Here is a 23,369-nt window from a genome sequence, read left to right as displayed (position 1 = left end):
GGGCAGCGGGCGCCTCCCCCCCTCTCCCTCCTCCAGAGCCGGGCTGACCCTGCCGTCGTCCTGTCCCCCTCCACCGGAGACCCCCCGCCCCCGGCCCAGCACGTGGCACTCGGTGAAATTGTCCCACCGACTCTCCAGCTCTTCATCATTCTCCTTCCCCATCATACCCGCTACTCCCCGAGCGGTAACAACGTGTTCCGACCGAGTCCCGAGAGCCGGTACACAGCAGGCGCTCAATAAATGTTGTGGAGACTCAAGGAACCAAGGCTGAGAAAGTACGAGGGACCTGCCCAGGGCACACAGAATCCCGGGGAGCCAGGAGCACTGGGAGATAAACAGCGGGGGGTGGGGGGTGTCGGGAGGAGCGTTTGCGGGGCCCGGGAGCCTCAGCTGTCACAACACGCTGTGTGACTCGGGTGGGGACACCCTCTCTGTGCGTTCGTGGGGAGCAGGCGCTGGAGACTGGTGGTGGGAGTGGGCATTAGGAAGAGGCTGTCCTGGCCCCCGCCGGGCGCTGGAGAGTCCCCATCTCCAGGCAGGACCCAAGAATGTTGGCCGCGCCCCCATCAGCCCGGAGCTCGGGCCCCTCCTCCGCGCCGGCCGGGCTCGGGAGGCCCACGGGAGAGGAAGCTGGGGGAGGGGACGGCCAGCTGGACAGGAAATGGGTAGGGCCGGCGTCCCCCGTCCCCCTGACCCGGGCCCCTCGGGATGGAGGCGGGGCTGGGGCCGGCCTGGCCCCTCCCTTCCTCTTCGCCTGTCTGGAACCCCAGCGGCTCCCCACTTCCCGCCCGCCTGCAGCCTGAGTGGTGGCAGGGGAATCCTGTACTGGGGGGCGGCCTCAGAGAGGGAGGCATAATGGGGGTTCCACAGGCAGCGGGAGGGGGCGTCCCCCTCAAGACAAATACACGACACAGGAAACGAGTGCACAACCACACACCACAGGTCCCAATCCACCCACGCGCGGAGGCACACGCGCGCGCGCACACACACAAGTGCACACAACCTGACGCCGCGTCCCTCGGCCCCACACTCGCCACGGACACACACGCTGCCGCAGAGTCCGGGGCCGGACCTGCGCTGGATGCCTGCCCACACCCCGGGCGCAGTGATGCTCGTGGCGCTCGCACAGGAGCGTGAACACACACACCCGCCGTAGCTGCACAGCAAAAAACAAAAACAAAAAAACCCACCCACGGCAAATAGTCATAGAAACAGCCAGACTTGGAGTCACACAACTGGGCCCCTGCGCCCCGCCCCCTCCTGCCGCGCCCCCCCCCCCCCCCACACACACACCCGTCTGCTAACGCAGCCCGCAGGTGCCCGGCACAGGCCTCCACCGGACCCAGGCACTGCTGCCTTGGTGCCCTTGTCTCAGCGACTGCCCCTAACTCCTCTGCGTGCCCCTGGGTCAGAGGGCCCAGGAGGGGGAAGGGGGCACCCACTGTCTGCACCCTCAGTTCCTGCAGAGGGACAATTAAAGGTGGTCGAGCCTCATTTACAGTCGGCAGCACTAGACTGAGGCCTCGCCAGCGACAGCCCCGAGCACCTACACTAACAGGGTGACTGTGAAGCAGTGCACGATGGCCCCCCGGGTCTGGCCTGTGGACCCCAGGCGCCTGTCCATGGGGGAGGTCTGTGTTGTGTGGTGTGTGGCTGTGCGGTCCACAGGCTCGGTGAAACCCCAGGTGCAAGCGCAGAGCCCGCAGGAGCTGAGGGAGCGCCCAGGCGAGTGTGAACAGCTGCCCTGGGCTCTCTCCCCGCGGCTGGAAGCTGTGGGTGGCTGTGCCCATGGGAGCGGGATGCGTCTCGCTCTTCTGTGACCGCCACTGCCGGGCTTTGTGCCGCCCTCTGTGTAAGGGCATGTTCCCGGGTGAGGGGGAGCCGAGTGGGGGGCCCTGCGGGATGACACACTCAGTGTGATGCCCACCGCAGGAGTTGTGCCAGGGTCTGAGATTGTGTTCCCTGGTGTGTAAATTGGGTGGCTGGTCCTATCTAAGACGTGTGTGTGTATGTGTGTGTGCACGCGCATAGCCTTAATCAGCTGTGTCCCACTGTGTGTCCCGAGATGTTATGGGGCCACTACACACACACACACACACACACACACACACACGGCCCTGCGCGTGCACACAACACACACACACACACACACACACACGGCCCTGCGCGTGCACACAACACACAACACACACACACACACACACACACACACGGGCCCTGCGCGTGCACACACACGCGCGCGCCACACACACGCGCGCGCGCCACACACACACACACACACACACACACACACACACACGCCCTGCGCGTGCGCGCGGCCCGCGGTTCCAGCGGCGGGACCCACCCGCGCGCCCGCCATCGCCCCTTTAAGAGCGGCGCCCGCGGGCGGCAGGGAGGCGGCGGGCGGGGGCGCGCGCGGCGGGAGGAGGGGGCGCGCGCTTCCCGGAACAGCCCGCGCTGTGGGAAGAGAGGAAGAAAATAAACCCGCGGCTGAAGCTGGTGCCGCCGCCGCCGCCGCCGTGTGGGCTCCCCCGCGCGGATGCTGCCCGCGGTGCCTGCGCAGGGCGCGGGGCGGTGAGGCGCGGGGCGCCGGTAGCTATGGCGACGACGAGCGCGGCCAGCCGCGCCGCCTGACAGGTGTGGGCCCCGGCGGCGGCGGCGCGGAGCATTATGTACGCCAAAGGGGGCAAGAGCGCGGCCGTGCCCTCCGACAGTCAGGCCCGGGAGAAGTGAGTCGGGGCCGGGGGCGGAGCTCGGCGGCCCCGCGGGTGCCGTGGGCCCCAGCGCCGGCGCGCGCTGCGAGGGGCACGTGGGCGCGGGCTGCCGGACGGGAGGGACCCGAGTGCGGTGAAGGGGCCGCGAGACTTGCGAGGGAGCGCGAGACCCGAGGGGCGCAAGACTGGAGGGGGCCGCGAGCCTCGGGGGGTCAGGGGCGCAGCAAGCGGGAAGGTTGGAGAGGGCGTGCGGGACCTGCGAGGTCCTGAGAGTTGAGGGGTGTGAGTTTGCGGGGGGCGGGGGGCGCGCTACACTCGAGGGCCGCGAGGCGCCCCAGCGGCGTGAAGGGCTGGGCGGTTTGCGGGGACGCGCGAGGCCCGAGGGCGTGACTTTTGAGGGGGCGTGCGAGGTCCGAGCGGCACTGGGGGTCGCGAGGACTCCCCGACGGCAGGAGCTTGAGTGAGCGCGGTTGCGGGCGCGCGGGCGCACTCTCCAGGGGGCGTTTGCAGGGCCGGTCGGCTGGCCTTTCTGGACCCTCGCGCCTCTGGGAGAGGTTGAGAGGCCACCTGTCCTGGCAGCTGAGGGGGACCCCTGAGAGGCCCCAAGGCTCAGTCCTGCAGCCGAGCCCCGGGGTGTCGGCGCCCAGAAGCCCCTCCTCTTGCTGGGTGTGGCGTTGGGTCCTGGACACGGGGTGCTCTTGGGCGGGTAGGAGGGCAGCACTAACTCCCAGACCCCCAGCGGGTGAGGGCTGGGGGCCCTCAAAACTGGGAGCTTGGTCTGGGCCTGGCGGCAGCCTGCAGCTGGCATTGCCACTTACCGTCTCTGTGGCTTTGGGCAAAGGCGCGCCCCGCACCCAGGCGCATTTTCCTTCCCAGAGCAATGCAAGAGGATCATCAGTGCCGTCTCTTAGTGTGGGGGAGAGCTGGAAAGGTGCTTGGAGCTGCGACCTTCCTCCGCAAGGGCACCCGGTGGCCGGCAGTTTTGTTAAAGTGCCAGGGAAGATGCCTGCAGGAGGGAAGGCTTCCCATGGCTGATGGCCAATGGCCTAGTAGTCGCAGGATCCTAAGAAATCCAGGCACCTCGAGTGGCCTTGATGGGAAACAGGACGGCGAGGAGGCGGGGTCCTGCTGGAGAGGTCCCACCATGACGCTCCTGGAGGGCCAGGCCAGGAGGGAGGACTTGGCTGTCCGGGCAGAGGAGCCCTGGGTGTGGGCCTGCAGCACCCCTCTCTCGTCCTGCTCTTCTGCCTGAGCTAACAATGGGACCGCCCCTCCCCTCCACAGGGACAAGGCCCTTCTCTGCCCAACTTTGGGGCCATTTTGGAGAAGAGAGTCTTCTAGCCAGAAAATGCCAGGCAGATCACTGCCTTTCAGGCCTTCCTTGCCCATCTGCACAGTTCTGAGGTTGGGTTTCATTTTCGAGCCCCTTTAAGCACAAAGACTTTTTGAAACTGGCATCTGGCTCCTGCCCAGCTTGGGAGCAGGGCATGCCTGGCATTGCCACCTCATCCCTGGGGGTCCTGGTGTGTCCCTGGGCATCTTCTTACACTGGTTTTGGGGTCTGGGTAGAGTGTGGTAGTTGGGAAGGCAGGCCCCAGCCCCGAAGAGTCCCGCATCCTAGCATGGAGGCAGGCGACGAGTTACCTGGGCAAATCAATGGGAGGCCAAGTAGAGGGATGATCTTGATATTCTATGAAGAAAGCAAAGGAGGAAAGCGGGTGATAGTAAAGTATGAGGGGGCTGTGCAGAGGCCTGGAGGAAGAGTAGGCGGCTGAGGGCACAGCACGTGCAAAGGCCCTGGGATGAGGCCTGGCAGAGGAGCTGGGCTGGTGCCCTGGTGGGGGGAAGAGCAGTCCTTGAGGGCTCTGTGGGCCAGAGGGGCTTGTGTGTGTGAAAGTGCACTCCAGCTCCCATGTGGAGTGTGGCTTATAGGGGGACAGGGGTAGAGGCCAGGGGATCTGGGGGAAGTGGGCACAATGATCTGGGTAAGAGCTGATGATGGCCCTGGCTGGTTTGGCTCAGTGGATAGAGCATCAGCCTGGGGACTGAAGGGTCCCGGGCTTGATTCCGGTCAAGGGTTGCTCAATCCCCAGTGCGGGGCATGCAGGAGGCAGCCAATTGATGGTTCTCTCTCATCATTGATGTTTCTATCTCTAGCTCTCCTCCCTTCCTCTCAAATCAATAAAAAAATATATATATATATAAAATATTTTTTTAAAAAAGCTGATGATGGCAGCTTATGTGTGGCCGTGGAGAGCAAAGAAGGGAGAGAATCAGAGATTTGAGCTGAAGGTAGTGGGGTTGGGAGTTGGGTTTCAATCCCATCAGACATCCCAGGAGAGATTTGATTTTTTGAACCTGGCCTTGACTCTTGGCCAGGGCTGGAGACGGAGGGGGTTATCCGAATCCTGGTCCCTTCCCCCTCATGCCCTCGCTCCTTAGCCTGCCCAACAGAGGGTCTCAGCGATGGGGGGTCTGCAGAAACACCTCCCGTGGAGGCCAGAGATGCCCCAGTCCCCTTTTGGCCAGAGCCATCCTGCGCTCATCTGTTTCTTGTAGAGGGTCCCGGAGGAATGTTGGTTTGGGGATGGGGCTCTGCTGTTAAAGTTCGGGAAACACCACGTGGTTGCATCCCCTATTTCACCGAAGGGGATGCCAGGGCCTGGAGAGGAAGTGACCTGCCAAGCTCCCGGAGAGCACTAGCGAGGTAGCCTGGCTGCTTTTGAGACGTGGCCTGCTGGCCTTGCAGGATTATCACAAGGACTGGGTAAGCGGCTGCAGGTAGAGGTCCCTGCACACGCAGCCACCAACGAAGCCACTTCCTGTCTCGGCCTCGGTTTCCTCCTCTGTGAAATGGAGGAGTTGCACTGGCTCTCCTGGACTGTGCTTTCCTCTCCTTCCTGCTGATCCCTGTCTCAGTGTGGGGGCTGGGTCAGACGGCCTCAGAAACAGACTCTGCCTGGGGGTCCGCTGACTGTGGGTCCCTGCCCTCGGGGATGCACAGCAAAGTCTAAAAGTGCAGCGATGGGGTGGCCCGGAGGGTGAGAGGGAGCTGGGGTCCTAGTGGGCTACTCGTGTCAAGGCTCAGCCTGTTCATTTAAATGGCAAATACTTGCAGCCTGTGGTGAAGCCCATGAATGGCTGCCACCTGGAATGAACTAGTACTTGCATTTGTAGTTGGTTTGGTTCTTTTTATTATTACTTTTTAAGTGGTTTATTTTTTATTTTTTTACTTTAGAGAGAGAGGAAGGGAGAGGGAAAGAGAGAAACATCGATGGGCTGCCTCCTGCACACCCCCACTGGGGATCAAGCCGGCAACCTGGGTATGTGCCCTGACCGGAAATCGAACCAGTGACCTTCTGGCACATGGGACAACGCTCAGACCACTGAGCCCCACAGGCCAGGGCTTGGGTCTTTTTAACTTGGGGATGAAGGTGACAGGGCTAAGTTGGAGGCCCCTCTGTCCCCTTTGCATTGCTCCACTTCTGCCTCAGAGGCCCTGTCTTTGTGAACTGGGGGGAGAAGTCTAGAGGTCTGCTGTGGGTGTGATCTCCTCGAGCACTTTTGCCCTGGCAGGTGGTTTTAGACTAGGCCCATAAATGACAACCATGGTCGGTGTTGCTAAGCACCTTGTGTGTTTCTCCTGGGATTGGTTTTGGGGTCACACATAGCCATGGAGTTTGTTTATAGCCCAGCAGGTGAGAGAGTCACCTGTGTGCCCGTCCCTGCTTCCAGGTGTGACCAGGTGTGGGCACCTTGTTGGTGAGGGCACAGGGAAGAGACTCTTGAGGAAGGAACTCCTGAGCTGGGTCCTGGAGGCTGAGCAGAGGCAGTGGACACAGGGAAGCCTCTGGGGAAGGGCTTGAGAAGAGGAGGCATCTGGGAAGAGAATGGGAGGAGTGGGAGGCGGGCATGGCATCTGTAAGGGGGTGGGTTGTCACTGGCCACTGGGTGGGAGGAAGGCCGCAGGCAGCAGGGGCCCCCAGAGGCGGATGAGGATAGCCACCACCCTGGCAAGAGATAGCTGAAGGCCTGGCCTTGAGGGTGGCAGAGAGGAGGGAGGAAATGTGTGGGCTGGAGAGTCCCTTTGGGGGGCATCAGTGAGAACTGGCTGGTTGATTAGATGGGGTGGGGGGTGACACAGGCTGTGAGTAGCTGGTCTCACTGCCCCCAGCAGCGTGTGCATCCATGGGCTTCGAGGGGGGGGGGGCACTGAGCAGGGAGCACTCGTTACCCTAATTCCTGATAATTATGGTAATTCCTGATAATTATGGTGGTGGTGCTGCATTTTAGTTCATAAGGCTTTAACAAATCACTATGTCACCACCTCCCTGCACAGCCCGTGTGTGCTTCTCCCTTGAGCGCCCCAGGGCCAGGCACCCCATCTCCTCCATGTCACTGCTCCATCTCCAGGGAGGGCCTCTCTGGAGACACCCTCTGCTCCCTGGGTGGGCTCCATTGGGTGGGCTCTTTTATTCTTTCAATACATTTTTTTTTATTGATTTCAGAGAGAGGAAGGGAGAGGGAGAGAGAGATAGAAACACCAATGATGAGAGAGAATCATCGATGGGCTGCCTCCTGAATACCCCCTACTGGGGATCCAGCCTGCACCCGGGCAGGTGCCCTGACCTGGAATCAAATTGTGACCTCCTTGTTCATAGGTGGGCGCTCAGTCATTGAGCCACACCCGTGGGCTCTTTTTCCTGCAGGTCATTTGTTTAGCCGGGATTTGGCTCTAGAGCCCTGCCCTTCCTTGTAACCGAGCTTAGAACCTGGATGGTCAGAGGCCGGAAGTCCTCCCTAGAGGTCCTGAAACAACCTGGCCAAATGTCCCGGCTTCAAAACTTTACACCAAAAACAAGAAAACAGCTCAGAATTCCTCCCTGAGACTTAATCCTGGTAAAAATTAAAGTACCAACACTATGAGAATCTTTGGCTGCTCTTTGCTCTTGGGGTAAAACCCCAAATGCTTAACATTGAAACAGTGCTCACTGACCATCTCAGTCCACCTCTTGAGAGCTTAGCAGGGAGGGAAAGAGACGGAGTCCCCGCCCTCCCAGCTACAGGTCAGTGGGGGCTTGAGGCAGTGAGCAAAAATGTGTCAAGTGGAGATAGGTAAGACGATAGGGAGGAATTGGGCAGGGCAGAGGTTAGGGGTAACGGGGAGCCTCTGACAGGTGACATGGGAGCCGTGCAGGTCTCTAGGTGAAGTGCCCCAGGCAGGGGAGTAGCCTGTGCCAAGGCCCTGGCATGGAGGGTGGCCAGTGTGTGTGTGGGGGGCACCGGAGGGTTTAGCGAGGAATGCTGTCGGGGTGTGTGTGTGTGTAGACTCTAGGGGCTGGGAGAGAGTAGCCATTGGAGGGTCCTGTCAAAATTCAGGTAAGGGAGACAGTGGCCTGGACCAGGTGTGTGTGAGAGGTGGCAGGAGAGAACTTTCTCCTTAAGATTTTACCCAATTTAATAAGTGCAGCAGTCTTGATCTCAGGGGACAGCATGCACCACACCTCTGTGAACCAAGGCCGAACCACCCAGGTTGGACCACACAGGTAGAGGTGGGAGGGGGGGGGGCGGGACTGTGGTGGGGGCAAGTTGAGGTTGGGCCTTTATTTATTTACATACATTTTTATTGATTTCAGAGAGGAAGGGAGAGAGAGAGAGAAACATCAATGATGAGAGGGAATCATTGCCAGCTGCCTCCTGCACGCCCCCTACTGGGGATCGAGCCCACAACCCGGGCATGTGCCCTGACTCGGAATTGAACCTGGGACCCTTCAGTCTGCAGGCCGATGCTCTATCCACTGAGCCAAAACGGCCAGGGCAGCGATGGCGAACCTATGACACGCATGTCAGAGGTGACACGCGAACTCATTTTTTTCGTTGATTTGTCTTTGTTAAATGGCATTTAAATATATAAAATAAATATCAAAAATATAAGTCTCTGTTTTACTATGTTTGCAAATATCAGAAAATTTCTATATGTGACACGGCACCAGAGTTAAGTTAGGGTTTTTCAAAATGCTGACAGGCCGAGCTCAGAAGGTTCGCCATCACTGGGCCAGGTCGGGCCTGTAGATGCCAGGTGGATAGTGGGCCCAAGCTCAGGAAGGCCAGGCTGGAGCGCGCTGTGTGTTGTGTGAAGATGCCATCAAAGCAGGAGGGCGGTCACCTGGAGCAGCGGTCGCCAACCGGTGGCCCATGAGGTCCAAAGGGCTGGCGGCCGCTGGCCTAGAGAGAAGAAAGGAGAGGACTGGGCTGATGGGGAGGAGAGCAGGCAGAGTGGCTCCTCGACCCGTGTCCTGAGTCAGATGCCACCACTGGACAGTCCAGGGCCAGGGGAAACGGGGGGACCTGGTGGGCTGGCAGCCTGGAGCCGTGGGCCGATGTGGTGGGACCAAGGGCCGCTTCTTTAAAAGCCTTCTGCTCCTGGGGTATGCGGTAGCCCATGCCCTCCTCCCGCCCTGAACCCCCAGCTAACTCCATCTTGCTACCCGTCTCTGGTGTCTATTCCCCTGGTCTTCACTGCTCCCTGCACTGACCCCAAAGTGGGCAGGGGCCCTGCTGGAACCCTAGCTGCTCTCTTCGCCCAGAGGGGGGACAGTGAGCAGATCTGGGCTTTTCATATCCATTCTTTCGCCAGTGGATGTGGGCCTGGGGATGCAGGCCACTTGAGAAGGCTCAGGAAGCCTCTAGAACAGTGATGGCGAACCTTTTGAGCTCGGCGTGTCAGCATTTTGAAAAACCCTAACTCTGGTGCCGTGTCACATATAGAAATTTTTTGATATTTGCAACCATAGTAAAACAAAGATATATATTTTTGACATTTATTTTATATGTTTAAATGCCATTTAACAAAGACAAATCAACCAAAAAAATGAGTTCACGTGTCACCTCTGACACGTGTGCCATAGGTTCGCCATCGCTGCTCTAGAAGGGGAGGAATCACAGGAGTGAGTTGGACAGGGGAGCTTGGGGTGCAAGGGGCTGGGAAGACGATTGGGCTGGAGAGGGGCAGACGCTGGAGATTGCTGGAGGGTGCAGCTTCGGAATCGGGGGGGTCCTGGGCTGGAGGCACTGCCAAGAGGAGGGTGGTGGCGTGGTGCAGACTGTGGCCAGGCTCAGAGAACTGCTACATCCCCCCTTGTCCTTCCTTCGTACACACCGCCTTCCAGCTCAACTTATAACTTGCCTTCTTGTGTTGTTGCTCCACTGCTCCTCCTCACAGGCAGGCAGTCTCCAGGGGGACAGGGGTCTGTCGTGTTCACTACACAAGGCGCTGTTGGGCAAATGTTTGTTGAATGAATGAATGAATGAAAGAATGGACGGATGGAGGAAGGAAGGAAGAGGATCCAGTGTAAGGGCAGACGTACGGGGCAGGTCCTGGGGGCAGGACAGAGGGCTGGAGCTGGCAGGGGCGTCTGATGGGTGCGAGGGTCGGGGGTGGGGGTGGGGGGCGGGGATGTGAGGAATGAGGACCCTGACTGGGAAGGGTCAGAGAGCAGGAGGATGAGTCCAAACAAGTTTATTTTCAGATGGGGCGAGCAGCCAGGGGTGAGTGGCCAGTTAGTGGGAGGCTCCGGCCTGCCCTTGGGGAGTCTAAGGTCTTGGATCCAGAGCCCCTCCCCCAGCCCTCCTGAGTCCTCGCTGGGCAGGAGGAGGATCCTGGGGCTCCCAGAGGGGCCATGCCGGTGGAGTGGAGGGCTTTGGAATAGCTAGGGACTGGATCTTGTCCCTCTGCCAGCTGGTATAGAAGACAGATGGGAAGGGAAGCAGAGGTGGAGGCAGAGGATGGAGAGGCCTGGGAGGCTGTATGGCCTGGGAGGCTGTATGGCCTGGGAGGCCTGCAGGCTTTCCTGTGTGGCCTGCAGAGGGAGCTGCTGGTTGGCAAGTGGCCCATGCTCTTGGGTTGGGCAGCTGCTGAGTTTGGGGGTGGGGGGGGGGGCATACCAAGCACTTTGGGTGTTTAGCAGCTGAATGGAACTGCTGGCCCCATCTCCCCTCACCCACCCACAGTGCCCCAGACTTCCTGGGGGCTGGTACAGAGTTGGCAGGCAGGGATCTCCAGGAAGAGGATGGGGCCCAGGGACACCTGGAGGAGGAAGGCCTCAGCAGGCAAGGCTGGGAGTGAGTGGGTGCTGGTGCCGTGTGCACGGCTCAGGGTGTCTGCTGAGAGGCCCCACGTCGTGCAGTCAGGAGTGACACCCAGGAGCCCTTTCTCCAGGCAGAAGACCTCCTGGGGCCAAGGCTGCTCTGGGGTCTTGGCATCAGTAGGATGGGCTAGGACTTGGTCCACAAAGGAGTATTGGACTGACCAGGATTGGGCCTGGAAATGGGGGGGTTGTGGCTGCTGGCAGTGCTGCCTAGAGGAGGGGCCTACAGTCTGGGTATTGATGGATGTGTAGGAGTTGGCCAGGCTGAGAAACTAGGGAGGAGGCCACCTCCTGTGAGGGTGGAGGCGATGGGGTATTTGGGGGACTAATGTGAGGCTGGGGGTGGGTGCAGTGAGGACTCAGTGTGGGCCCCCTGCCCCTGGTCTCCACCTGCCCCTCGGAAGGCAGGTGCCTGGCCTGAGAGCCCCTCCAGGAACCCTGGGGGCGGGGTTTGAGGCTGACCAGACCCCGGGCCTCCTGAGAGCCTGAGCCACTTCCACCTGGCCTGCAGGTTGGCGCTGTATGTGTATGAGTACCTGCTGCACATCGGTGCCCAGAAGTCAGCACAGACCTTTCTGTCTGAGGTAAGCGGGCCCTGCCTCTACCCTACCCCAGGGTCCTCTCCTCCCGGCTTCTGTCAGGGCGCCAGTGGTGGTGCCAGATGGCCCTGCTGAAGGCCCCAGGCACTGAGGGCTGGGGTGGGTCAGGCTCGGCGGCTGGCATAGAGGCGTCCGCCTGCCCATCTGAGGATCTGCTTTTCGCTCCTCTGCCCTTGCTGTACCCAGTTGTCCCTGCCCAGCTACCTTGCTCTGGCCCGCTGGCCCCTGGCCCGTGTTCCCTGCCTGAGGTGGGTTGGCGGGTCTAGCAGCCTGGGCAGCGGCTCCTCACCTGCCTTCCTTCTCCCGTGCAGATCCGATGGGAGAAGAACATCACGCTGGGGGAGCCCCCAGGTTTCCTGCATTCCTGGTGGTGGTGCGTGTGGGGCTGGCCTGGGCAGGCTGTGGAGGGGGGTGGGGGGGGCGTGTGGGAAAACCATCGTCCCCTGCCGCCCACAGCGTGTTCTGGGACTTGTACTGCGCAGCGCCTGACCGCAGAGAGGCATGTGAGCACTCCAGTGAGGCCAAGGCCTTCCAGGACTACGTGAGTCCCGCCCCAGGGACCCGGCACGGGCAAGGTGGCGGGCCTGGGCCTGGGGCGGGGGCGGGGGCGGGGGTGGGGATGGGAGGGTGCGTGGCCTGTGGGTTTGCTTAGGAGGCTGAGCGCCTGGGTTCCTGTGTCCTCCCCTGGGCCTCCGGTCACTCACAGGGAGGCTCATTCCGCTGCATGAGCCCCCACACCTTCCTGAGGCCAAGCCCTCCTCGTCCTCTTCACTTGAGTCCCTGGTCCAGGCTAGACGGACGGTAGCTCCTGCCTCCACCACCGCCTGTCCCTGCCGCCCCGGCCTTTCTGAGCCTCCTGAGGCAGGAGCCGAGCCAGGGTCTCGGGGTTTAGCTGACACCACCCGGGACACTTCCTGACCTTGTTCTGTGACTGGGCTGCTAACTCACCGCTTCGGCCTCAGTTTCCCTCTTGGTTGATGGGGGAGGGGCAGCACCAGAGGCCTGTTTACTAGCAGAGCCTGGGGGGAGGAGTGACATGAGGGGATGGGTGGCATCCCCTCTGCCTTTATCCTCTTCACCCTGGCCCCTCAGAGAGGTCAGGGGCAGACCAGGGAGGTCAGCTGGCCCTGCCTCTCCACCCTCCCAGGCTGTGGGCCCAAGGCCAGGCAGGGACGCAGCCAGCTTCCGAGGGAGGGACGGCCCCCTCCTCCTGTGCACCCAGCTGGTGCCCTCACCTCTTCCCCTCAGGCCTCCCAGGGTGTAGCTGCCCCCACCTCCCTCTTTGCAATGGCACCTCAACCCAGGGCTCTGCAGGGCCGGGGTGCAAGAGGGTTAGGGGTTCACATGTCCCGGAAGTTGCCCCATGTACACTGTATGTGCGTGCATGGAAGTCGGGGTCCCTGCTTTCGCCCTCATCAAATCCCTCTGTGCATTTGTGCAGTTCTGCCAGACCTGGGGCTCAGGGGTGCCTGGAGCTGTGTCCCTCCTTGTGCCTCTTCGTTGTCCCTGGGGCCATTCCCCTCACGGCTCTGGCCCCCACCTGAGTCTGATGACTTCTGGGGCCTCCTGGGAGGACGAGACACTAGGGTTCCACATTCGTGTGCATGTGCTTCCCTGTGCGCACCAGTTACCATGGCAGCAGGGCGCCTGGGGGAACCCGTGTAGGCACAGCAGTGGGGGTGCGGAGGGTGATGGGTCCCTGCAGCTCCCACTCTAGTTGGAGACATCTTGCCTGCCCTCCTAGGGGGCCTCCAGCCCTCCCCCCCCACACACTCCCCACCCCGGCCACTCCCCACCCCCACCAGGCCATTCAAGCATCTCCAAGAAACGCCAGCACACCAGCTAGTCGTGGTGGCAATGCTGGCTGGGTGCTTTTGGGTGAATGATTGATGCAGGGGACCCAGGGGAGGCTATGTATTAACCCTTCCGGGCCTAGAGTTGGGGAGCCACAGCGGTGCGGGGTACACCATACCTTCCCCCTCGTGGTCCTGAGTTCTGCCTGCAGCCTTCCAACCTCCACCGCCCTCTCCTCCCTGACCAGGAAATGCTCTGGCGTCTGCTGTGCCTATTGGGTAGGCAGTGTGGGTGGACAGACCTGAGCACAGAATGTGTCCCCCTACAGCCCCCAAAGCGGTGCCTGCCAGAGTAGCTGCTGCAGGCTGTTGGGCTGTGTTGTGCGGTAGTGGGGTGGCGGCAGGGGGCCCCAGGGGCCGAGAGCTTTGTCTCCCCCACCGCTACCCTCAGCGTTGCTTGGGCTTTCAGATGAGTGACCTGTGCTGGGCCTGGGAACGCCCTTCGCCACTGTAGGTCTGGGGAGGCTCTCCCAGTGCCCCCGCCTGGGGCCTGGCAGGAGTCCTGTGGAGGCAGACCTTTGAGGAGGAGCAGGAGGGGTGCCGGGCTGCAGTTCGTTTAGGGCGGGGTGTGTCTTCAGGAGCCCCTTGCCCCCCTCCTGTGCGGCAGGGTTAGTGCTGAATTCTTCTGAGCCCGAATGGCTGCCGTTCCACAGATTCCTGAGAACCCTGGTGTTGGCTTGTGCCAGCCTCAGGAACAGCAGTGATGACAGACTCCCCGCTTCCTCCTGGGGCTTGGGGGGAGGATGGGTGATGCAGACAGGAGAGGAGGGGCCCCCAGAGAAGTGCTCGCTACTCAGTGCCCTTCCCTATCCTTTGATGTGTCCCCTCTGCCCTATAGACTAGCCTTCCATTCCCCCCACCCCCCGCTCTGTGGGCCCCCAAAAGCTGACACGCCTGACCAGAGGAAGTGACTTGTCAGCCTGCCCCCTGCATTTCTGCCCTTGGCCCACAAGATAATGCCCCTCTAGCACCTGCCTTCTCCCCTCCTCCACCTGAAGAGAGGTTGGGGGCCTGGAAACTACCCAGAGAGTCCAGTTCTTCTGGGAGGGCAGGGGTCATCGTCTGCACAGCTGCTCTGAGGAGGAACCCTGGGGAGGGAGTTACATCTTCAAGCTGTTGACTGACTTTTTGTCTGTTTATTTGGCATGTGTTGGGTGGAGCTGGGGGTCCAGCTAAGCTGCCTTGCCAGCCAGGAGGACACCAAGTGTGTGGGGAAGGGCCTGGGGTAGGTAGGGGATGGTGCCCCTACCCAGTGCAGGTTGGGTTCAGATGGAAAGCATCAGCCTGTGCTGGATCACTGAGTGCACGCCGGTCCTGGATGGTTGGCATTTTCCGACCTCCACATTCCTCAGCTTGGGACTCAGGGCTGGGAATCTCTGGATCCCTGTCCTCCTTCATGAGCTGTATGGGCTCAGCCGGGCTCGGCCCTGACCACCTCCAGGTTTTCAGGTGCAGCAAGGAGGCAGAGCCTCTTCGAGGCCACCCAGCAAGTCAGAGTCTGTGGACTTGTTAGGGTGTTAAACTGGGGTGGGAACAGGGGCAGCTGTTCTGTCTCCTAGGACCCCAGCCATCCTCCCCTGCGTGGACAGAGGGTCAGATGGCTTGGGTGCCCTGTTCTGTGGGATTGGCTACTTGCTGAGGGAACGCTGGGGCAGAACTGGCCTGACCACACCTCATGTCTCCCCCGCCCTGCAGAGCGCTGCCGCTGCCCCCAGCCCTGTGATGGGGAGCATAGCCCCCAGCGATGCAATGGCAGCTGGCCCCATGGCACCTGGCTTCTTCCAGGTACAGCCAGGGCTGGGGCCCTTGTCCCCCTGACTCTGGGTGCACATGTGTCAGAGAATGACAGGCACAGGTGCCGATGGGTGTGGGTCCCACTTCGGGAGAAGCCCTGAGGCAGGCAGGCTGGAGCTGGTTGGGAAGGCTGCAGCGGGGATGCACGTACGGGCCTTGGTGGGGCTAGCGAAGGGGGCTGCAGGGTTTGAGCCCAGGGCAGGAAGGGTGGGATCTCTGCACACTAGACCTGTGTGTGTACATGCCAGGGTGCCTGGGCCCACAGAGCGTGCTCTGAGCCACAGGTCCCTCCCGTGACCCCTCCTGGAGGGGACATCCCCAGCCTGCAGGTAGGCGAATGGCCCACCCTCCCACCTCCATGGCTTCTCCACTTCCCCTCCCTTGCCCAGACTTAGCAGGGCCTCAGGAAACAGTAGCTCTTCCCAACCCACCTGGTTCTGTCCTCCTAGGGCCCCCTGGGCTCCCAGCTGCCCCCCCACAACCCCAACACCCCCATGATGGGGCCTCACATTCAGGTAAGGACTTGTGACACCCCTGTCCCTTTGCCCATGCACATCCCGCTCCTCTGCTCACACACACCGGGAGCTAGCCACTAGGGCTTGTTGGCTAGGCCTGGAGATGGGGTAAGTCAGGCTCTGGGCCTGGGCACAGCAGGAACCAGGTAGCTTTGGGGGGGAGGGGGGAGTGGGTAGGGGGAGGTGCTGACCCCTGGCCCACTTCTTCCAGCCCTTCATGTCACCCAGGTTCTCAGGGGGCCCCCGGCCCACCCTGCGGATGCCGAGTCAGGTGAGAGAGGGAAGGCAGACTGGAGGAGGGGAGTGGCAGGAGCTAGGTGGGGGAAGGGCACCCACACTCATTGCTGCCGTGCCCCTTTTGCAGCCTCCTGTGGGCCTACCTGGCTCCCTCTCTGGTGCCATGGACCCCTCCCCGCGTGTTCAGGGTGAGTAGGGAAGCACCAGCTGGTGTTCACCATCAGGACCCCAGCTTTCATGCTCCATCCCCGCTGCCTCACTGTACACTCCGCTCCCCCAGGTGTGTGTCCACACTGCGGAGTGGTCCCAACCTGAGCCACCTCCCTTTGCTCCCACCCCAGGGCATCAGAGCATGGGCCCGATGCAGAGGGTGACTCCTCCACGGGGCATGGCCAGCGTTGGGCCCCAGGTAAGGGGTGGGCCCCGGGGTGGCCTCAGGGGCTCTCCCCTCTTGGCCTGTACTCAGGGCCCTTTCCCCTCACAGAGCTATGGAAGTGGCATGCGGCCCCCACCCAACTCCCTCGCTGGCCCAGGCCTGCCCACAATGAACATGTAAGGCCCTAAAGGGACCCCTGGAGTCTGCCCATGGGGGCCACCACCCAGCTTCTTGGGCTGGATTGGCACAGCAGCCTGGGGTGTTACTTATTCCACTGTTGGGTGGGGAAACTAAGGCCCGAAGGCCGGTGAGTGATGGGTTGGGATTTTCAAGTGCTTAGCACTTAGTCAACATCTGCTGTTTCGGGGCCCAAGGTGTGGGGCGGGGGAGGAGTGCTGCCTGTCCAGCTCTAGGTTCCATCTGCCATCTCTAATAGGGGCCCCGGAGTGCGTGGCCCATGGGCCAGCCCCAGTGGCAACTCGGTGAGTCGGGGAGTGGGGCAGTGGGTAGGGTGAGGGGTGTGGGGGACAGTGGGCGGACTGCTCACAGCTGCCTCTCTCCCTAGATCCCCTATTCTGCCTCCTCCCCTGGCAGCTACACGGTGAGTGGGGGCCTGGGGCCACGCTGATCACTCAGAGGGTGGCAGCGGGGCCTTCCTAATGTTTTGTCTGCCTCTACATGCAGGGACCTCCAGGAGGTGGTGGGCCCCCTGGCACACCCATCATGCCCAGCCCCGGAGGTACTAGGGCCTGGGTGGCGAGGGGAAGGGTGTGCTTGAGGGAGGCCTCTCACATCCAGGCCTTCATGCCTCGTCTTCCCCAGACTCCACCAACTCCAGCGAGAACATGTACACCATCATGAACCCCATGGGGCCAGGCGCTGGCAGGGCTAACGTAAGTGCGGGGTTGTGGGGTAGAGGCTGCTCTGGTGGCAGGTGGCCAGAGTCCCACACCACCCCTCTGCCACAGTTCCCACTGGGCCCAGGCCCCGAGGGCCCTATGGCAGCCATGAGCACGCTGGAACCTCACCACGTGAACGGATCTCTGGGTGAGTAAGCGGCCTGGGAACCACCCCCACAGGCTGCCTTGCTAGCCTCATGCTCTCACTGAGTGCCCCCCTTCCTCCACCTGTGTTCCTGTAGGGGCATCGGGTGGCGCCCTGAGCTTTCCTGGGCGACTCAGTGCTTGGGCTGCACTGGGTGAGGGCCCAGTAACTAAACCGTGGGGACACCCCTTCAGGCCCTCCTTCCAGACCCCCAGTGGGCTGAGCTGAGGGGTTGGGTGCAGCCGCGGTGGGGGGGCGGGGGACGAGGGGGGCAGGGAGGTGAGCTCAGGGAAAGGTGGTGGACCCCGGCTCAGACGCCGAGCCCCGTGTCCCCCTGTGTCTGTCGTCCACAGGCTCAGGCGACATGGACGGGTTGCCGAAGGTGAGGGGCCGCGCTCAGGCATAGCTGGGGTGTGGGGGTCCGCGCAGGGCACCCGGCGGCGGTGGGGTCAGGACTGGAGTCTGGCGCTGACTGCGGCTGCCCCCAGAGCTCCCCTGGCGCCGTGGCCGGCCTGAGCACTGCCCCCGGCACCCCGCGGGATGACGGCGAGATGGCGGCCACCGGGACTTTCCTGCACCCATTCCCGAGCGAAAGTGTAAGCGACTGCGTCGACTCCCCCCCTGCAGCGGCGTCGGGCCGGAGGGGCCTGGCGGGCAGGCCCCGGCGGGGCGGCCGGGGGGCCAGAGCAAGACCGTGACCGCGGCGGGCCAGGTGGGGGGGCGGCCGCGGCATCCTTCCCCTCCCCCCGTCCCCCCTTCCCGCCCTGCCCTGGTCTCACATGCCTACCCTGCCCCCACCCTGTGACCACGCCCCAGGGGCCTCACCTCCCTAACTTGGACTCCTGCTCCTTACCCCTCTCCACCTGTGCCCCACCCAGTCCATTTGTCCTTCTTCCTGGGGGGCGGGTCCCGGCCTAGGCGGGAGCTGAGCCCCCCCTCCCCCTTGCGCGCCACCCCTCGTCTCTCCGCAGTACTCGCCTGGGATGACCATGAGCGTGTGATGGGGCAGCAGCCCCTTGCCCAGTGCTGGCCGCCTCCTCTGCCCAGAGCCCCTGCCAAGGGCCAGGGGCTTGGGTGGTCTGCAGGGGGAGGGTCTGAGGTCACACCTCGGGCAGCTGGACTCCTGGTCAAGGCTTGGAGGCCCCGCATGAAGGACTCATTTTATTAAAAACAAAAACGCAAGGACCTCAGAGATGCTCTTTTCTGTATGGGCTCGACCCCCACCCTCACCTGTTTCTACTTTGTCCTGGGGGACTCCTCTGGACCTCCTTTCCCCTGGGCAGGAAGGGGTGAGCACCCATCAATAAATGTAACTTGTTTTGGTTTTTGGTATCTGGTCTCAAGATTACTCCATTTTGGCTTGTAGCCACATCCTTCACCCTGGGATTTCAGCCCCACCTTCAGCGGGGTTCTGGAAGGTCCCTGAGGAATGGGAGAAGTTTTGAAGGGTAGTTGAGAGTCTTTACGAGGTGAAAAGTTGGGGGATGGATAGGGTTAGGTCAAAGTCCCCCAAGACGCACAGGTGTAGTTGATACTGGCAATGTCTTTATTGTCTTTGGGAGGCCTGGAAGGGTGGATTCAGAGGGGCAGAGGGGTAGGAGTTGCTGGGAGCTGTATGGCCACTGCCTCAGGTGGTGTGCATCAAGGTGCCTCAACCTGCGAGTGCCCGTTGGCATCACCAGTACAGTTGTTGGAGGCCGACAGTGCCAGTTCTTTCTTGGAAGACTGGAGGCAGGCACTGGCCACATGCCTCATGTGCTTGAGGCCGGGGCGTTCCATCTTGTGCTCCAGAAGCATGTGGTTCTGCGGCGGAAGCCCCACGCAGGCCCTGGAGGGTGGAGGGGTTTCAGCAGGGCCTGTGAGCAGCCCGGCCCCAAATGAACATAGGACCAAGGCCCCCCCCCTGCCGTGGGCTCCCTGAGGCGGGGCGCACCTGAAGATGTTCTCGATGCAGCTGCGCTGTCGGAAGAGTGAGTTGACCACCGGGCTGCCTGGTGGAGCCAGTGGCGCCTTGAAGAGGAAGCCAAGCAGGGATAGCACCGGGTGGAAGCCCTGGGGTTCCAGGTCTGAGTCGGTGCAGAAGCTCACACGCTGGCACAGTTCTGTCAGCAGCACCAGATCCAGCATGATAGGCGCGGCCAGAAGCGAGTCCTGTGGGGCCAGTGGGTGGTCAGGTGGTGGGGGGGTGTAGGCAGGTGGGGGGGTCCTCACTCCCGTCCCCCGCATTCCACACCTCGCAGGTGTTGTGCAGCACCAGCGTGTTGGTGCCGCCCAGCATCAGCTCCGACGTGTACTCGTCCATTGCGCGTTTGCTGTCGCCCACATATGGCACATATTTGATAACCACCTGGGGGGCGGAACTGGGTCACATGGATTGCCCTCCTCCACCAGGGGCCCCCCTCCCCACCGCCTGCACCCCACACACGCAGTGGTCAGGCTCCTCGCCGGGTGCGTAGAGCACCGGGTTGCTCTGCACCATGTCGTCTACCACATTGCTCTTGGACACCTCCTTGGAGCGGAACTGCGGCGGCGCCGACAGGTTCTGCCCGTCGTTGTTGCCCAGGTGGTTGTAGCTCACGATGGACATGGGCTGCAAGACAAAGGACCATGAGGAGGATGCAGACCCCACAATGGAAGAGCAATTCAGGAGCCTGAAGCTCAGGATTAGATCCCACCCCCTGAACCAGGTACCCCCCAGGCCTGCCCACCTTGAGGCCGGAGCTGATAAGGAAGTCAACCAGCACAGACTTGACCTTGGTCTGGCCTGACTTGAAGTCATCTCCGCCCACAAACACACGGCGCTGCCAGGCGAGCTCGAGTGCACCGGGCACCAGAGTGTTCTGTGGGGACCCATTGAGGAAGGCACAGCCCTCCAAGATGCTGGCCACAGCGAAGAGTGTGGAGGGTGACACCTCCAGACCTAGCTGCGGGCACAGGAAGACAGTCAGTCAGTGGAGGGATCCTTGGGGCGGGCCCTGACCATGCTCCACTCTGGGTGCACCCACCTGAATGGTACGCAGCAGGTTTTCTGCGGTGTCGTTGAGGCCTGGGACCAGTTCGCAGAAGCGCTCCGTGTTTGCTGTCCACAGCACAATGACTTTGTCCAGCCCCGCGCTGGACCGGAAGTCGCGGATGTCCCTTCGGATCTGCTCCAGCTAGGGAGCGGGGGAAGATAGTACAGATCCCCTGTGGAGGCCTGGGCTACTGACCTCCCCAAGTGCAAAGAGAGCCGGGACCCTCGGGATGGGGGCGGGGGGACAAAAGGAGGGCAACATGGGGCGAAGGGGAAACAGGTGGCAGGGGGAGGGGCAAATGGTGGTGGGAGCAAGTGCTGCACCTGCTGCGCGCGCGTGCCGGGGATGAGGTTGTCCGCACGCGCGCTCTGGTTAGCTGCGATGAACTCCGGGATGTAGACGGAGGGCCTTGGGCGCAGGGTCTCCATGTGCGGCCACAGCTGTTCCTGCAGCCCCCAATCTAGCACCTTCGCGCGCCGCATGGCCTCAGCCAGATTCAGCGAAGATATGTCCCAGCCTGGGGGCGACCCTCAGGCTCATCCGGGTCCTACAGCTGGGCCCCTCTAGGCCCCGCCTCCCACCCAAGCCCGGCCCAGGGCCCCGCCCACCATCGACCACGAGGTCGTCCGGCGACACCATAGGCAGCAGCGCGTGGAGGGGCACGAACACCTCTTTGCCTTCAGCGTCCAGGCCCAGGCTAACGGTGCCCGCCTGCGTCAGCGAGCCGTAGTAGTTGGCCTCCTGGGGGCAGCGGTGGAGGGTTGGGGGTGGGAACAGGGTAGGCGTGGTGTGAGCCAGCTGGGGTGGAAGGTACCTTTCCAGAGCCAGCCACCACCTGAGGCTCTGCTCCTCGGAGTCCCGCCCCCGTGGAAGCCCCTCCCCGTGGACCCATCCTCTCAGGGCCAATCTCCTGCTTGGACTCCAGCGGAGACCTAGCTTCCGCAGCACCCAGTTCGACCCCCACCTTACGACCCGTGCGGGTGGGCCAGGACAGGCGCAGCCGATTGGCCAGCACGGCGGCGGTGAGCGTGGAGCCGTTGTTGCCGCCCCAGCCGACCAGCATGACCCCGAGCCGGGGCACCTGCCGGGCGGTCCGGAAGGTGAAGCGCGTGGCCGAGGGGTGTACCTGAGGGCGGGCAGTGCAGTGAGCCCAGAGCCGCAGACGTTGGGCAATCCCACCCCCTCCTGGCTCTCTGGGTCCCCCAACCCCCAGCCCACCTTGAGGACGCCATCCTCGCGGCTGACGCTGGTCGTCCGGTACTCGTACTGCGCCTCGATGGCCTCGGGGCTGTAGACCACGTCCGGGCTCTCGACCACAAACTGTGCTGCAGCCTCCATCGCAGCGAGCTGGGGGTAGGGGGTTGGCAGGAAGTCAGCGGGAACACGAGAACAAGCCGAGCGGACTTTTACTTTATTGATTTGAGAAAAAGAGAGGAAGGGAGCGAGAGAAACATCGATTTGTTCCACTTACGCATTCATTGACTGGTTCTTGTGTGTGCCCTGGCAGGGACCCGCAACCTTGGCGTGTGGGTACCACGCTCTAACTGGACCCGTACCCCGCCAGGGGCCCCACTCACCAGCGCAGAGTCTGTGGATTCCCTGGACCCGCACCCCATCTAGAGCCCCACTCACCGGCGCAGAGTCTGTTGATTCCCTGGACCCGCACCCCATCTAGAGCCCCACTCACCGGCGCAGAGTCTGTGGATTCCCTGGACCCGCACCCCATCTAGAGCCCCACTCACCGGCGCAGAGTCGGTTCAGACAGGCGGTGCCACCGCTCCGGGCGCTCGAACTCTAAAGAAAAGAGCCGAGGCCCCGCCCTCACCCCGCCCCTCGCTCCTCCCGCGCTGGGGAGGGGTGGGGGAGAGCCGGCAGAGGCCTTGGACTCGGGTTCGAGGCCCTACAGCGCACGGCCCAGGAGGCTATCATTCGTCCGCCCCGCCAGGCGCTGGCGGGCATTACGTGGGCTGTAGACCCCGGCCCCAGCACGGGGTGCGTGGATTCACTTCTCACCACAGCCTGTTAGGGAGCCCAGCCTCGTAGCTCCATTTCACAAAAGAGGACATGAAGGCTGCAGGTGAGCACCAGGCCCCAGTTACAAGACGGGGTTGCTGGGCCTCAGAGGGTGGGTGTCCCTGGGTCCGAGGTACTACTGGGGAAACTGAGGCAGAAGACTGAGCTAGGACTGTACCTCAAAGCCAGACACTCTTCCAGCCCAGGCTGCCTCCCCTTCCTTCCTCAGTAATAGCCAAGCACGGGACCTCTGACGGCTCACAGGGGGGTGGCGATGGGGGTCCTGGAACACCACGGTTCTGGTTCCCCAGCTGTAGCAGGACTTGGCAGGGCCAGGCTGGGGAGGGTGGCTGTTGCGTGGGTACGGGAGACATGGGAATGGGAAGGACCCGGTCAGCCAGCTGGGGAGGAGCTAGGCTTGCACACCACTGCATCCTGCTAGCACCGTGTGATAAGGGAGCGTGGGAACTGGTGGGCAGGCGGGGGTTGCTCCCCCAGGAACTTTCCAAAACAAGCAGCCTCCTCTGGCTGAAAAGTTTCCACCACTGGAGTTGGCCCAAAAGGTGAATAGCTGGGAACATTCGCAGGAAACATGGTCAGGGCCTGAGCTTGTGGGGATGGGGGGGTAGGACTCTAAGACTGGCCCCAGGCTTTGCTCTCAAAGGGCCCCCAGGTGGGGAAGTTGGTAATGGACTACAGCAGCAGTCGCCAACCGGTGGTCCGCAGACCACTGGTGATCCATGAGGTCCGAAAGGTTGGTGACCGCTGGACTAGAGCATCCCCAGCTGGAGGGAACTCGGAGGGAGGGCTGGTCAGGGCAGGCTGCCTGTAGGAGGTGGCTGCTAGGAGGGGTCTTCAGATCTGAAGGCATCTCTTATCAAGAGATGTGAAGAGCTGCCCAGACAAAAAACCTGGGGGAGTGCATTCAGGAGACCTCTGACAAAAAGGCAGCTGGGGAGGGGAAGGAAGGCGGTGTGGGGAACCAAGGCAGACCTCAGGGCTGGGGACGGAGAATATGGTGTAAGTATCTGGGTTTTGTCCCGGTTCCTAGGCAGAGCTTGAG

The 23,369-nt window shown here is 62.1% G+C and overlaps 2 protein-coding genes across 18 annotated transcripts; one reads left to right on the top strand and one right to left on the bottom strand.

Annotated features, from left to right (window-relative positions):
• Positions 1–2,411: 2,411 nt before the first annotated feature.
• On the top strand, positions 2,412–18,611 carry SSBP4 (single stranded DNA binding protein 4). 15 transcript variants are annotated; one of them, XM_081093355.1, is made up of 18 exons: positions 2,412–2,729; positions 11,373–11,445; positions 11,772–11,833; positions 11,917–12,001; positions 15,009–15,098; positions 15,557–15,622; positions 15,834–15,893; positions 15,987–16,047; positions 16,201–16,268; positions 16,344–16,411; positions 16,672–16,717; positions 16,801–16,836; positions 16,920–16,974; positions 17,058–17,128; positions 17,204–17,282; positions 17,633–17,661; positions 17,768–17,875; positions 18,251–18,611. In XM_081093355.1, the coding sequence occupies exons 1-18, from the start codon at positions 2,671–2,673 to the stop codon at positions 18,278–18,280; spliced, it is 1,146 nt and encodes a 381-aa protein (XP_080949481.1). In that variant the 5' UTR covers positions 2,412–2,670; the 3' UTR covers positions 18,281–18,611. The 15 variants fall into 15 exon arrangements, with proteins under 15 accessions (XP_080949481.1, XP_080949492.1, XP_080949482.1 ...); XM_081093366.1 differs by having other exon boundaries at positions 17,768–17,991; XM_081093356.1 differs by lacking the exon at positions 15,557–15,622.
• Positions 18,612–18,803: 192 nt separating this feature from the next.
• On the bottom strand, positions 18,804–22,253 carry ISYNA1 (inositol-3-phosphate synthase 1). Of its 3 annotated transcripts, none has more exons than XM_081093116.1 (11): positions 22,036–22,253; positions 21,512–21,702; positions 21,258–21,419; positions 20,902–21,034; positions 20,617–20,810; positions 20,285–20,434; positions 19,988–20,203; positions 19,705–19,869; positions 19,513–19,626; positions 19,213–19,430; positions 18,804–19,107 (listed from the first exon to the last, which is right to left on the bottom strand). In XM_081093116.1, the coding sequence occupies exons 2-11, from the start codon at positions 21,629–21,631 to the stop codon at positions 18,921–18,923; spliced, it is 1,659 nt and encodes a 552-aa protein (XP_080949242.1). In that variant the 5' UTR covers positions 21,632–21,702; positions 22,036–22,253; the 3' UTR covers positions 18,804–18,920. The 3 variants fall into 3 exon arrangements, with proteins under 3 accessions (XP_080949242.1, XP_080949243.1, XP_080949241.1); XM_081093117.1 differs by having other exon boundaries at positions 21,512–21,640; positions 22,036–22,089; XM_081093115.1 differs by lacking the exon at positions 22,036–22,253 and having other exon boundaries at positions 20,902–21,419; positions 21,512–21,635.
• Between the last annotated feature and the right edge of the window lie 1,116 nt (positions 22,254–23,369).

This window comes from Myotis nattereri (assembly GCF_964212035.1).
Source record: "Myotis nattereri genome assembly, chromosome: 5".
Lineage (NCBI taxonomy): Eukaryota > Metazoa > Chordata > Mammalia > Chiroptera > Vespertilionidae > Myotis > Myotis nattereri.
The sequence above is the reverse complement of the archived record's forward strand: the minus strand, read 5'-3'. Positions and strand labels throughout refer to the sequence as shown.

Coding starts and splice junctions, on each gene's coding strand:
- ISYNA1 (XM_081093115.1), bottom strand. Junction 20,811..20,901: donor GGACGACCTCGTGGTCGATG/GTGGGCGGGGCC, acceptor GGTCGCCCCCAG/GCTGGGACATATCTTCGCTG. Junction 19,627..19,704: donor GCGAGGAGCCTGACCACTGC/GTGTGTGGGGTG, acceptor TCCGCCCCCCAG/GTGGTTATCAAATATGTGCC.
- SSBP4 (XM_081093354.1), top strand. CDS start 2,671: ATGTACGCCAAAGGGGGCAAGAGCGCGGCCGTGCCCTCCGACAGTCAG. Junction 11,834..11,916: donor TTCCTGCATTCCTGGTGGTG/GTGCGTGTGGGG, acceptor TGCCGCCCACAG/CGTGTTCTGGGACTTGTACT. Junction 16,975..17,057: donor CATCATGCCCAGCCCCGGAG/GTACTAGGGCCT, acceptor CGTCTTCCCCAG/ACTCCACCAACTCCAGCGAG.